Here is a 12,511-nt window from a genome sequence, read left to right on the forward strand (position 1 = left end):
TGTTCTAGATAAAAGAGGTGCAAGTGACCTTCCTCTCCCAAAGCTGGATTTTGAGTCCTTTACTGCTTAAGGAAGGGGGTGGGGTGGGGTTGGAGAGGTAAACGCAGAGCTGGTTGGGGAAAAAATTGCACGCGTTGGGATAGGGAACTGGGAAAATTTAACAGAGTTAACAGATTTTGGCACATCAGGCAATGGGGTGGATGTGCATGGCCGGCGTGAAGAACAGGGCGGTGACAGCTGTGAGACTAAAGCTCTTTTTTGGTGCATTCGAGAAGTGGAAGTCAGTAGTTTCCAGTGCAAGAAGCCTGGGAGGATTGTCTTGCACTGAAAAAAGGAGGCAGCTGCAGGTATCTCGCAACAAGAGGGGTGAGATGCAGGCTGTTGGGGAGTACAACGACGATGACTCAGCTCTGGCTTGCCTTTCCCTCTGCCACCAGCCATGGGATGAAGGTAAGGTCGCAGGACAAAGAAAGATGTGGTCATGGGGGAGGAAGCGGGAAGCTTGAGTAAGGGCTGGGCCTCTGAAGGAGGGGAAATGGGGTGACGTGTGGCAAAGGGAGAGAGGGCGGCATGCAGGAGGCCTTTGAAAGATTCTGAACCAAAGCCTCTTCAGACCCTGTGCGGAAAATAATAGGTAGAAAGACTGCAACAGCTGTATGTTCAATTTTTTTGAGTACTGGGTTTGGTGGGCATGGCTCAGGGGTGGGTTTCAGGTGGTTCGCGGCGGTCCCCGCGAACCGGTTGGTCAGCGAACCCGGAAGTAAGTAACTTCCGGGAACGCCGAAGGGTCCACCCGCCCGCCTGTGTTTCTTACCCGGTTTTGACGAGTTTTGCGCTTCCACGCATGCGCAGGACGCATACAGCACCTGTGCGATCCTCCAGGAGCAGCTGGAGCATCGCACAGACGCTAGTACACATGCGTGCACTGCGCGCGTGCACGAGGACGCTGCCGGCCCCGTTCCAACCGAACTGGTTGGAACGGGGCGAGAAACCCACCCCTGGCGTGGCTTGGTGGTTGGGTCTTGTGATTGAGTGCGCTTGGCCACACCCACTCAGTCACATGACCCCCACGAAGCCACACCTACCAAGCCACACCCACAGAACCAGTAGGAAAAAAATGTTGAATACCACCACTGCATCCACCCATGCATTATCTATTTCTAAATCTATTGAATATCTACCGTATATCTATACCTATCTATCGTCTATCATCTATCGTCTATCGATCTCTCTTGTACTCTAAGTCAGCTCCCACCTAATTTCTCTAAATCTGTGCTTTTCTTCTCAGGCTATGCATGAAGACAAACCTACGCATACTAGCAAGCATTGGGTTACACCCAGTCACGGTAGAGCAAGTCACACGGCATACATGTTTTATTCTCCAAGCAAAAGTTACCTATATATTGAGCCTGCATCAGAGATATTAAGCTGCGGCCACAGTGAGCCAGCTCGGGTGCGTTACATCCTTAACCAAGATGGTGAGACAGACGACGAGATTGTCTTCTATTACATGGTGAGTCTTCAGGTGAAGGCTTCATTCACAAAGCATGTTTGCTTCGCTTGGTTAAACAGCTATCAATCAATCAATCAGAAGAGAGCTGGAAGGGACCTTGGAGGTCTTCTAGTACAACCCCCTGCTCAAGCAGGAGATCCTATACCATTTCAGAGATCCTATACCATTCCAGTCTCTTCTTAAAACCTCCAGTGATGAAGCACCCAGAAGGCAAAACTGTTCCACTGGTTAATTGTCCTCACTGTTAGGAAGTTACTCCTTAATTCCAGGTGGCTTCTCTCCTTAATTAATTTCAGTCCATTGTTTCTTGTCCTGCCTTCTGATGCTTTGGAAAATAAATTGGCCTCTCAAATACTGGAAGACTGCTATCATGTCCCCCCTAGTCCTTGTTTTCTTTAGATTAGCCAAACCCAAATCCTGCAACTGTTCTTCATACGTTCTAGTCTCCAGGTCTTTAATCATTTTAGTTGCACTTTTTTGCACTTTTTCCAAATAAAAGACAAAGTCCGGATTTGTCTTGATAAGCCAAACATGTTTATTCAGCTGAATAAAGACGGGTCCTCCCTAAAGGTGGAGGAATCCTGACCCAAACACAGTGTGAGACTATAAAAATAGTCAAGCATGCCTTCTGTGTAGTTTTGGTCACAAGCCTAATCCACAGGCTAGTCTTTTCCTTTGGGATTTTCCATGGCCACAAAGACCTGCATAGGCCTGGATTTTAGACTTGCCATCTCAACATATGTTCCCTTCAGGCAATCATCAAATCCACCAGATTCCTGATCAACACCATTATTATGGGCGAATTATTATTTTATTCTTTTAACCAAAAGATTAAGCTAGACAATTGCAGCTCTGCAATTCTAGGGGGCCGCATATCTAGCCTGACAGCCAGTGGTTAGAGTTGAAAATCAATCAATCAATATCTATCTATCTATCTATCTATCTACCAATCAACCAGTTAATTGATTTCTCCAAGCCCTTGAATATCTAACAGGATTTTTTTCCTCTTGCAGGTCAAGGCTAGGGATAACATCATACAAACAGGGACACACAGGCAACCAGTGGAACAGGGAGAAGGTAAATGTTCTCCCTCCAAATGACCCTCCCCCCTCCTGCTTGACAAAAAGCTTCCTAGAAGTTCCCGGGGTGTCTCCACCTATAGAGCTCCAGTCAGTGGTGGGATGCAACCCACTTAACAACTGGCTCCCTCAAACCGGTCCGAATCAGCTGAATCCCACCCAGGGCTCCAGTTCTCTCTTGCTGAATGCTGGGTGCCTCTTTCATGTCTGACAAACCTCTCTTCCTTTTCCCACTCACAGATGGGGTCACTATAAATGAATTCACACTGGCAGGGAAGAAAAGGCGGGTACACATAACCAGCCATATCTTTGGGCAGAAGAAAGGTATGGTGTCAAGCAGTAGAAACAGGTCATTTCTCCCAAATTTCCGCAGCCGCTTCCTTCGCTCTGAGTTTTTGCTGCGCATCGCAGTGATGCCTCTTTGCAACTACGTTAAAAGGCTGCCCAGATGCCTATGCTCCATTTCCTCTGGGACAGGCCCTTCTCAGAGATCCACAGAGGGGATTAGGGGCTCAGTGTCTTGTAGTCAGCAGGCTGGCACACTGGATGTGACTTTGTTTTCAAGGATAACCAAAACATGCAAGGTGAAAGAATGAAGGCTAGAGAATGGGATGCAGTTCCCAATCACCTGGTACCCAGAAGACCCCAAGTTCAACCCAGAGTCAAGAAACCCTGGAGAGCCATGGGAAGGCACTACTAACAGCACTGACTCAGGGGTCTTAGGCAGCATTTAGGGTTTTTAGGATGGCAAAGGGTTGAAGGACTCCATGGCATGTGCCATGGGGCCTGTTTTATGTCCGTTGCCCTCCTGTGCAGTGGGAGATGTTACTGGAGGGAGATTCACCTGCTGCTTCATGGATCCCCAAAACAAGAAGGACTTGTTCATTGCCACCACAAACCTAACATTTATTGTGGAGGAGAAGACAAGCCCTCATAACTGAGAAGAAGACAGCAGCTGAAGTCCTTCAGCTCCTGGTTTTTTAATGATCCATTTTTGACTCACATTTCCCAGCCTGTTGTGGTCGTCCTGGTGAAGTCTGATGTATTCCAACTGGAACTAATTCTATCTATGCATCTATCTATCTATCCATCCATCCATCCATCCATCCATCCATCCATCCATCCATCCATCCATCCATCCATCCATCCATCCATCCATCTATCTATCTATCTATCTATCTATCTATCTATCTATCTATCTATCTATCTATCTCTATCTCTATGTCAACTTGCAAAGCATCCCTGGCCTGCTCTTGAGTTGCCATAGGAAAGGGGAGATGGGAAACTGATGAAATGGCACAGCAGCCAAAGGCAGATGCACATTCCAGACTTATCTCTCTCAAGACTGTATCCCAGGGTTACTTACAGCAGCCGGAGGGGAGTGATCTTTACAACCTGCAAAATTGCCCCGTTAGCAAACGTGATTGATGGGGGGAATGGGGGAAACAGGGTCATGATTGGGGCCTTACATTATGTGGGGCCAGAGCTGGTTTCACTTGGGAATGTGCCAACATGTTGCTCCTTATAAATAACTAGATTTCTTTTGAAGCTTGGCTTGAGGCTCAGGATTTAATTAGGGCATCCATTGGAACCCTGACTATCTATCATCCATCCATCCATCCATCCATCCATCCATCCATCCATCCACCCACCCACCCACCCACCCACCCACCTACCTACCTACCTAATGAAATTTATATGTCTCTTTTGAACTCTCTTTCTCTTTCCTCCACTGGGACTTTCATCCTTTAGGAGACTTCCTTTTGAATCTCTCAGTGGATGTCGACACTGCTCCTAAGATCCACTTGCTCCTCTACACTATTTTGCCCAGCGGAGAACTCGTTGCTGGCTCGAGAAACTTCACCGTAGAAAAGTGCTTCTCCAACAAGGTAAAGCTGTGCATTTTGTGCTGTGCTGTTAAAGAAAGGCAGAATCTTAATGACCCAGAACAGGTCTTCTCTAAACTGGTGCTCCTCCACTCTATTGATGCTAATATCCGCCAAGTCTTCTTTGCTCCTGATTCTTTGAGAAATAGTTCTTGAGTTACACTTTTGCTATCAGCTTGTCCAGGCTGTTGCCAGACCTGTTCCCTTGAATGCCAGTATCTCAGTGGGTCATAACCAAGTTGCAATGCAAAGAAAACCCCAAACATCGGCTAAACTTAAGCCTATTTTTGGGGAGTCAGCCAGTAGTTCCATTGATCCTGTCAAATTGTGGCTTGAGGTTAGTGACCGAGGGTAACTCAAGATTACAATATACATGACAAAGATTACTTCATTCCATTCATTTTATTTATTGGAATTTGTCAAACAAAAACGAGAACAAGAATAAGACAATAAAAATACAACGATAGGGATGATAGGCACATTAGTGCATGTATGCTCAGGATTTAATTAGGGCATCCATCGGAACCCTGACTCACTCACTCTGTCTGTCTGTCTATCTGTCTGTCTGTCTGTCTGTCTGTCTGTCTGTCTGTCTGTCTGTCTATCTATCTATCTATCTATCTATCTATCTATCTATCTATCTATCTATCTATCTATCTATCTATCATCTACCTACCTACTTACCTACCTACTTACCTACCTACCTACCTACCTACCTACCTACCTAAAAATTACCATTAAAGAGATATCTGCCTTTATACATAATTAATCAATTTAGCCATTGCGGGTGTGATAGGCCCATCCACCTGCCTCCCACCTGTTATTTGTTGTTTTTACTTCAGATATGTTAATCGATGGAGGCTTGGCTCCTATTCCTTCCTCCCCTATCGAGCACAGCTTGGGCTGCTCATTCCCAAGGAATAACTCTGAGCTGTCTGATGTTGCTTTAACAGCATTCCCTCTGGTTCCCTGCCACATATCCCCCCCTCTTTTTCCGCTTCACAGGCACAACTGATATATTAACCAGCTTTGTTTGATGTTTTTCCCGTAATCTTGTAATTGGTCAGGATGAGGAATGAGACTTGAAAAACCTCTGTGTACTGTATTTTGCTGCTGGGTTGTCTCAAAATAGTAGTCACACTGTGTACACTCTGACAAACATCACTACATATAATTTTGTATGCAATACCTCGGTCTGACCACACTCAACACAGTTCTAAATTATCCAAACTGAAAATTTCAAGCCTAGTAGCATAAGGAATTCTATTGTGTACAGAAGAGTGCAAGACTTTTCTCATGAAGTACTTCTGGATAACTTTCTCCTTCTGGATAATTTCTCCTTCCATTCATTCCACACCGAGAGGAAGTAGCTTTTTCAAAGACCTGGTTTATCGTTACAGGCCAAACTGTGGTTTTCTGAGCGAGGAGGTCTGCCTGGCCAGAAAACCCAACTCCATCTTTCAGCCAACCCCGGTTCCCTCTGTGCCATCCATGCCGTTGACCAGAGTGTCTTTCTCTTGAAACCTGAAGCCGAGCTCTCCCCTGAGAAGGTGAGTTCTAACTGTATTTCATTTGGGGTCCAGATATAGCAATAGCAGTTAGACTTATATACCGCTTCATAGGGCTTTCAGCCCTCTCTAAGCGGTTTACAGAGTCAGCATATCGCCCCCACAGTCTGGGTCCTCATTTCACCCACCTCGGAAGGATGGAAGGCTGAGTCAACCTTGAGCCGGTGAGATTAGAACCGCTGAACTGCAGATAACAGTCAGCTGAAGTGGCCTGCAGTACTGCACCCTAACCACTGCGCCACCTTAGCTCCTGCTGGTTTCATCCCAAGATTTACTTGTCCATAGAAACGTACTTCAAATAGGATCGCTTTCAGCTGTTTATTTACAATTTACACCAGAAGATAGCAGTCAGAACTAAATTTAAGAAGGTAGGGGAGGAATGCAGGGAAGGAGAGGCAAAGAAAATTGTTCATAAATTAATTTTAGGGGAAGAAAATGTAGGAAAAATAGAAAGACAAAGCATGTGGACTGAGGGTAGCCCAATATCACAGTCCAGAGATTTTGCCATAATGCAAAGTTGTGGTGAACACACTACTTTGGTGAAAGTAATGGATTAGAAATAGAATTCCTGAGGAACTTTGAGTCAGTTTTCAGAGTGTCAAGGTTCTGACTGACAAAACCAACCAACAAAGAAAGCTTGAGATTATCCAATCTATGCTAAACTTTATTGAGTATATCATGTGAGCACAGATTGAAGCAAAACCAACTCTAACTAGTTTCCACGGTTTTCACATAATTAAAGAATAGAATCTCCCTCCCTCCCCATAATTGCAGGTCATGTTATCCAATTAAATGTCCAGTTATTGTTATAGATGTTAGTAGAATATCTGGTTAAACAACCTTGGTTCCCAGGGGATGATTTCTTGTTGCTGTCTGGAGTCCAAAATGAAGTAATGAGCAGAGAAAGAAACGTGGAAGGGATCTGCCCTAATTGATCAACTGCTAAAAAGATGTGGCCAGATAACTTTCAGACTTGCAAGACTCTATTAATGTGGCCTTACAATTAACTGATCTTATTGTGTTTATTGTTTGGTCTGCTGTACTTGAGAAGCTGATATCAACCTTGCAGGTTAGAAAGTACAACTCGCCTGCTGTCTCTTTTTACCACCTGATTGATTAGGGTGGATCCTCACTACATTTCTTTCTCTGTCCATTACTCAGCTTCAGGTTTGTACTTCTTTTATCTGACCTCTCTGCCTTCCCTCACCTCCCAAGGTCATTCCTGCATTCTATCAAGAGCCATGGTGGTGTGCAGAAATTACTTTAATCAGTGGGGTAAAGTTCTTTCTTTTGCTCGCCCGAGCTCTGATGTCGGGGAAAGAAAGGACTTTTCTTTCGCCCGCATCAGAGCTGGGGGGGGGGGGGAGAGAAAGGACTTTACCCCACTGATTAAAGTAATTTCTTCACCCGCAGACCCCAACAACGCTGTCAAGATTAAGATCTCTTGAATTAGATTCCGGCTGATGCGGCGGGCAGTGCGGATTGCAGCAGGGACAGCCGGTGATTGCAGCCCGATTGCGCCAAGGGCTGCGCTGGCGGGGACGGGTGGAGGGGATGGGACTTGGAGTCCTACGATCTTGGCGAGTGGGGATTCCTGTGATGGGATTTGGAGTCCGATGCCCCTGGCGATTGGGGGTTCCGCTGGTTGGAAGAAAGTCCTTCTTCGCGCCAAGCACTTTCCCCTCCCAACTGCACCCCTCTCGCGTTCTTTGGCCCGCTGGACCAATGGGGGCCCATGGTAGGCGGAGCCCAGCGAGCCTCCCGGGCCGAGAAATTGGAAGGAGCGAAGTTGCGAACGCTCTGAGGAGTGAGTAAAGCGCCGCGCTCGGAGGAAGTAGCAGCACATGATTGGAGCAGGAAGAGGGGCTGAGTTGGGGCATCCTCGGCATCCCCTGGGTGATCTCCGGGCCCCCGGCTTCCCCATCTCCTCTCCTATGGGGAGAAGTGCATCATAATGTTGTAAGCCGCCTGGAGTTACCTGTGTGTGAGGTGGGCTGCCCTATGCATTTGCATGTGTGCGCTGGAGAGAGAGTAAAAAAGAGAGGGAGAAATCATTATATTAATTAGATAGATCAGTGTGTCAGCTTCTGCTTTGCTGTTGCTTCAGCTGCCATGAAACGGGAAGGGGGGGCGTGTATTTGGGAGGGGTTAATTGATGTGCTGGAGGAATGTTCTAGGATGTACCAGTCATTGGGATTGCGCATGCGTATGTGTTTCCCGCCTGCATCAACGGCCTACACATTCCATCTTCGGCCTGTCTTTTTGAAGTTATCTCACACCTGACATTTGAAGGACTTATGATTGGACTGGAGCTTTGATCCTAAGGGGGGGGGAACGGGCTATCCTATATATCAATTGCTTTCGCGCCATATTAATCAGACTTTGCTTCGCTACTGCTCGCTTACCATTTATAATTAGTAAAAGTACTTTTGATTTCCAACCCATGGAGTCTCTTAGTCTTCTTTCCTAATTATGGAGTGGAGTGGGGCTTGACAAGAAGCAAAGTCTGATTAAGTGCCTCAAGATCTACTTTCTGACCTCAAAACGGCTCTTCCTCAAGACGACTGGTTTCTGAACCATCGGGACGAGTGCACCATGAGGGACGATCTACCGTGGATTGGTGCTAAATTATACATCCCCGCTTCCCTACGACTTGTCGTCCTTCGTCGCGCTCATGACTCCAGAATGGCGGGTCATTTTGGTTTCGTAAAAACTTTGCACCTCGTGAAGAGACAATTCTGGTGGCCCTCTTTAAAAAAGGACATTGAACTTTATGTGGCCAGTTGCCCAGTTTGCGCTACCGCCAAAAAACCGCCGGGGAAACCGCAGGGACTTCTACAGTCCGTCGCCCGCCCGGTTGCCCCTTGGAAGGAGTTTCTCAAACGCATTGGGTCCGCCCAGGGCCTTAGCTCCGCCTACCATCCTCAGACTAATGGCGGCTGTGAACGTACTAATTCCGTCCTTGAACAATATTTACGTTGTTTCATCAATTATCAACAGGACGATTGGGTTGACTTGTTACCACATGCTGAGGTGGCCTATAACAACTCGGTTCACTCCAGCACGGGGTTCACCCCTTTTTGGGTCGTTTACGGCCAGGATTTTGTTCCTATTCCCGAACTGCCTACGGCCCAACCTCAGGTTCCTTCAGTGGCGGACTGGAGTGAACGTCTCAGTCGCATTTGGCCTCTGACTCTTTCCACCTTGGACGCTGCCCATAAGGCCCATAAGCAGCAAGCTGATAGGAAGCGCTCTCACCCCTATGAATACCACGTTGGGGATTTAGTGTATTTGTCCACAAAATTCTTGCACACTACACAAAAATCAAAGAAATTGGGGCCCAAGTATGTTGGCCCTTTCCCGATTGTGAAAGTTATCAATCCTGTTTCTGTTCGTTTGCAATTGCCCAAACATCTCAACCGTATCCACCCGGTGTTCCACATCAACCTCATCAAACCGGTTCGGGTGTCCCACCTACGGCCCCCGGATGACCCTCCACCTGCTCCGTTACTGATTGATGGGGAACATCATTTTGAAGTTCGTGAAATTCTTGATTCCCGCAGGCACCGTAATCGCATCCAATACCTTGTGGCTTGGAAACACTTTCCCCCGTCCCACACGGAATGGGTTGATAAGTCCCACGTTCGTGCTCCCCGCCTGCTACAGAAATTTTATGCTTCTTATCCCGACAAGCCTTGACTTTTCTCCCCTCCCTCTTTTGTTTGTGTTTGTTATTTGTCTGTTTTGTTTGTTTTTCTTCCAGGCCTGACAGCCTTTTCTCCGGGGGACGGCCGGATGTCAGCTTCTGCTTTGCTGTTGCTTCAGCTGCCATGAAACGGGAAGGGGGGGGCGTGTATTTGGGAGGGGTTAATTGATGTGCTGGAGGAATGTTCTAGGATGTACCAGTTGTTGGGATTGCGCATGCGTATGTGTTTCCCGCCTGCATCAACGGCCTACACATTCCATCTTCGGCCTGTCTTTTTGAAGTTATCTCACACCTGACATTTGAAGGACTTATGATTGGACTGGAGCTTTGATCCTAAGGGGGGGGGAACGGGCTATCCTATATATCAATTGCTTTCGCGCCATATTAATCAGACTTTGCTTCGCTACTGCTCGCTTACCATTTATAATTAGTAAAAGTACTTTTGATTTCCAACCCATGGAGTCTCTTAGTCTTCTTTCCTAATTATGGAGTGGAGTGGGGCTTGACACAGTGTTTCTCCACCTTGAAGACTTGAAAGTGTGTGGACTTCAACTCCCAGAATTCTGGGAGTTGGTCCACATACTTTCAAGTCTTCAAGGTGGAGAAACACTGAGATAGATGATAATGAGATGAGGGACATAACTAGATAGACAGATAGGCAGGCAGGTAGACAGATGGATAGAGAGAAAGAGAGAGAGATAGGTAGGCAGGCAGATAGATGGATGGAGAAAGAGAGGGGGAAAGAGGGAGAGGGATACCATGACTAGATAGACAGATAGGCAGGCAGATAGACAGACAGACAGATGGATGGATAGAGAGAGAGAGGATGTGTATAATTAAGGTGACCAGATGTCCCTAGCGAGGCCGCGGGCTGGCAGTAACCACCGTGGCCAGCTCCCTGCCCCCCCCCCCCGGTCAAAGGTGTCCCTCTTTACCAATCTGAAAATCTGGTCACCTTACTCTAAAACACTATGAAGCGGTATGTAAGCAGTATATATAACAAGTGCTATTGTTAAGTGCTATTGCTATTGCACAGTCTGTTTCATTGGATGATAGCTTGATGGGCTGGAAGTTCCTCTAGCCCAAATCTCCATCCTCAGTTGCAGCCTTTCTGATTTCAGGTTTACAACTTCATTCCCAAGAAGGACTACATCTTCTCTATTGACCTCTTTGTGGCTCCGTTCAATATTTATCCCTGTCCTACAGAAGAACCATCCAGGGGTGAAAGAATTGGCCGCCCAGAGCATTTTCTTCCTAAAGATGGGGATACTTACAACATATTCAGGGTAAGCATCAAATCTATGATTCCCCACATGGGAGGTGCTCTCATTAAGCAAGAAGTGAGTAGTAGGTTTTCTTCTGAGCTGAAGTAGACTACTGGTATATTCTTGGGCAGATCCATAGAGATATAGTTTCTTTGCAGGATCCAATCTGTGGTCAGTCACTGGGACCAGAGATTTTGTCTTCTGGGTCTCGTGCTGGAGCCCATCCTCAGGAAACCAGCACACGTTCTGGTAGAGAGATGTTCCATGAAGATGGGCGCAAGCATGAATCTTGAAACTTGGAAGGCAAAATCTCTTGTCCTGGTAACTGACCGAGATTGGATCCTGCAATATTATCCTGGCATACATAGCTTCACCTTCATTCACGATATACTTTCCTTATTTTCTTAATAATTTGTCCTTCTTAACCATTTGCCCTGAGATTTAATCTGACCTTACAGGTGGTCCAGTGGTGAAATTCATTTTTTTTCACTACCAGTTCTGTGGGTGTGGCTTGGTTGGCTATTGCAAATTCCCCATTCCCACCCCACTCTGGGGCCAGCCAGAGGATATATTTGCTAGTTCTTTGAACTACTCAAATTTCCGCTAACCAATTCTACAGAACCTGTCAGAACCTGCTGAATTTCACCCCTGAGGTGATCCTCAATTTATGACCATAACTGAGGCCCAAAATTCTATTGATAAGGGAGACATTTGTTAAGTGAGTTTTGCCCTATTTTATGACTTTACTTGCCACAGTTGTTAAGTGGATCACTGCACCAAGACTTAAGAGTCGCAATGGCACAGTGATTAGAATGCAGTACTGCCAATTTCCATCAGTTGCTTGTCTGTTCCTTTAAGCGCCACCCAAATGGGCAGCGATATGTACAGAGGATGCAGCATTATGAAAAAAAATTATCGGACAGAGTTTGGACAATAATATATTCCTTAAGGTTGGGTACATTGAATGTACTGAGAATAAACAATGATCATTAGTTTTCATGAGCAGAAAGGGCTGTTCCTCAGTGACTCTTTGCTTCATCTGGTAGGACTTCGGCGTGAACATTTTTACCAACACCAGGCTACTCATCCCGCGTTACTGCTCTGACATCGGTAAGAACTAGAATGGGGAGAAAGTGATAAAGGATCTTTTACAATCAAGCTACGTCCAGGATTGAGTGCTGGAACTCTTGCATGGATGGAGACCTCAATAGCTGGGATTTGATTCTATGTCCCTCTGTTCCAGAGGGGTTGAGAGGGAGTTGTTCCTTTGTTGCAGGAATTGGGTATGTTTACTCTAGTCTAATGAAAAGAAGGATTAGGGTTGACATGATAGTGGTCTTCCAATATTTGAGGGGCTGCCACAGAGAAGAGGGGAGGTGTCAATCTATTCTCCAAAGCATCTGAAGGCAAGACAAGAATCAGTGGTGGAGAACTAATCAAGGAGAGAACCAAGCTAGAAAAGGGAGGTCTTTCCCGACAGAACAATTAACCAGT

The 12,511-nt window shown here is 46.3% G+C and overlaps 1 protein-coding gene across 1 annotated transcript in view; it reads left to right on the forward strand.

Annotated features, from left to right (window-relative positions):
• Nucleotides 1-12,511, forward strand: part of LOC106545173 (alpha-2-macroglobulin-like) — a 69,510-nt gene that overhangs the window by 21,948 nt on the left and 35,051 nt on the right. The window contains exons 12-18 of the mRNA XM_087711342.1: nucleotides 1,289-1,513; nucleotides 2,527-2,590; nucleotides 2,833-2,916; nucleotides 4,345-4,481; nucleotides 5,879-6,028; nucleotides 10,874-11,038; nucleotides 12,064-12,127. Coding sequence (XP_087567468.1) covers nucleotides 1,289-1,513; nucleotides 2,527-2,590; nucleotides 2,833-2,916; nucleotides 4,345-4,481; nucleotides 5,879-6,028; nucleotides 10,874-11,038; nucleotides 12,064-12,127 — 889 coding nt within the window. The remainder of the gene's footprint in view (nucleotides 1-1,288; nucleotides 1,514-2,526; nucleotides 2,591-2,832; nucleotides 2,917-4,344; nucleotides 4,482-5,878; nucleotides 6,029-10,873; nucleotides 11,039-12,063; nucleotides 12,128-12,511) is intronic.

This window comes from Thamnophis sirtalis, unplaced genomic scaffold (genome assembly GCF_051295495.1).
Source record: "Thamnophis sirtalis isolate CommonGarterSnake01/CBP01778 unplaced genomic scaffold, rThaSir2_p1.2 scaffold_3, whole genome shotgun sequence".
NCBI lineage: Eukaryota > Metazoa > Chordata > Lepidosauria > Squamata > Natricidae > Thamnophis > Thamnophis sirtalis.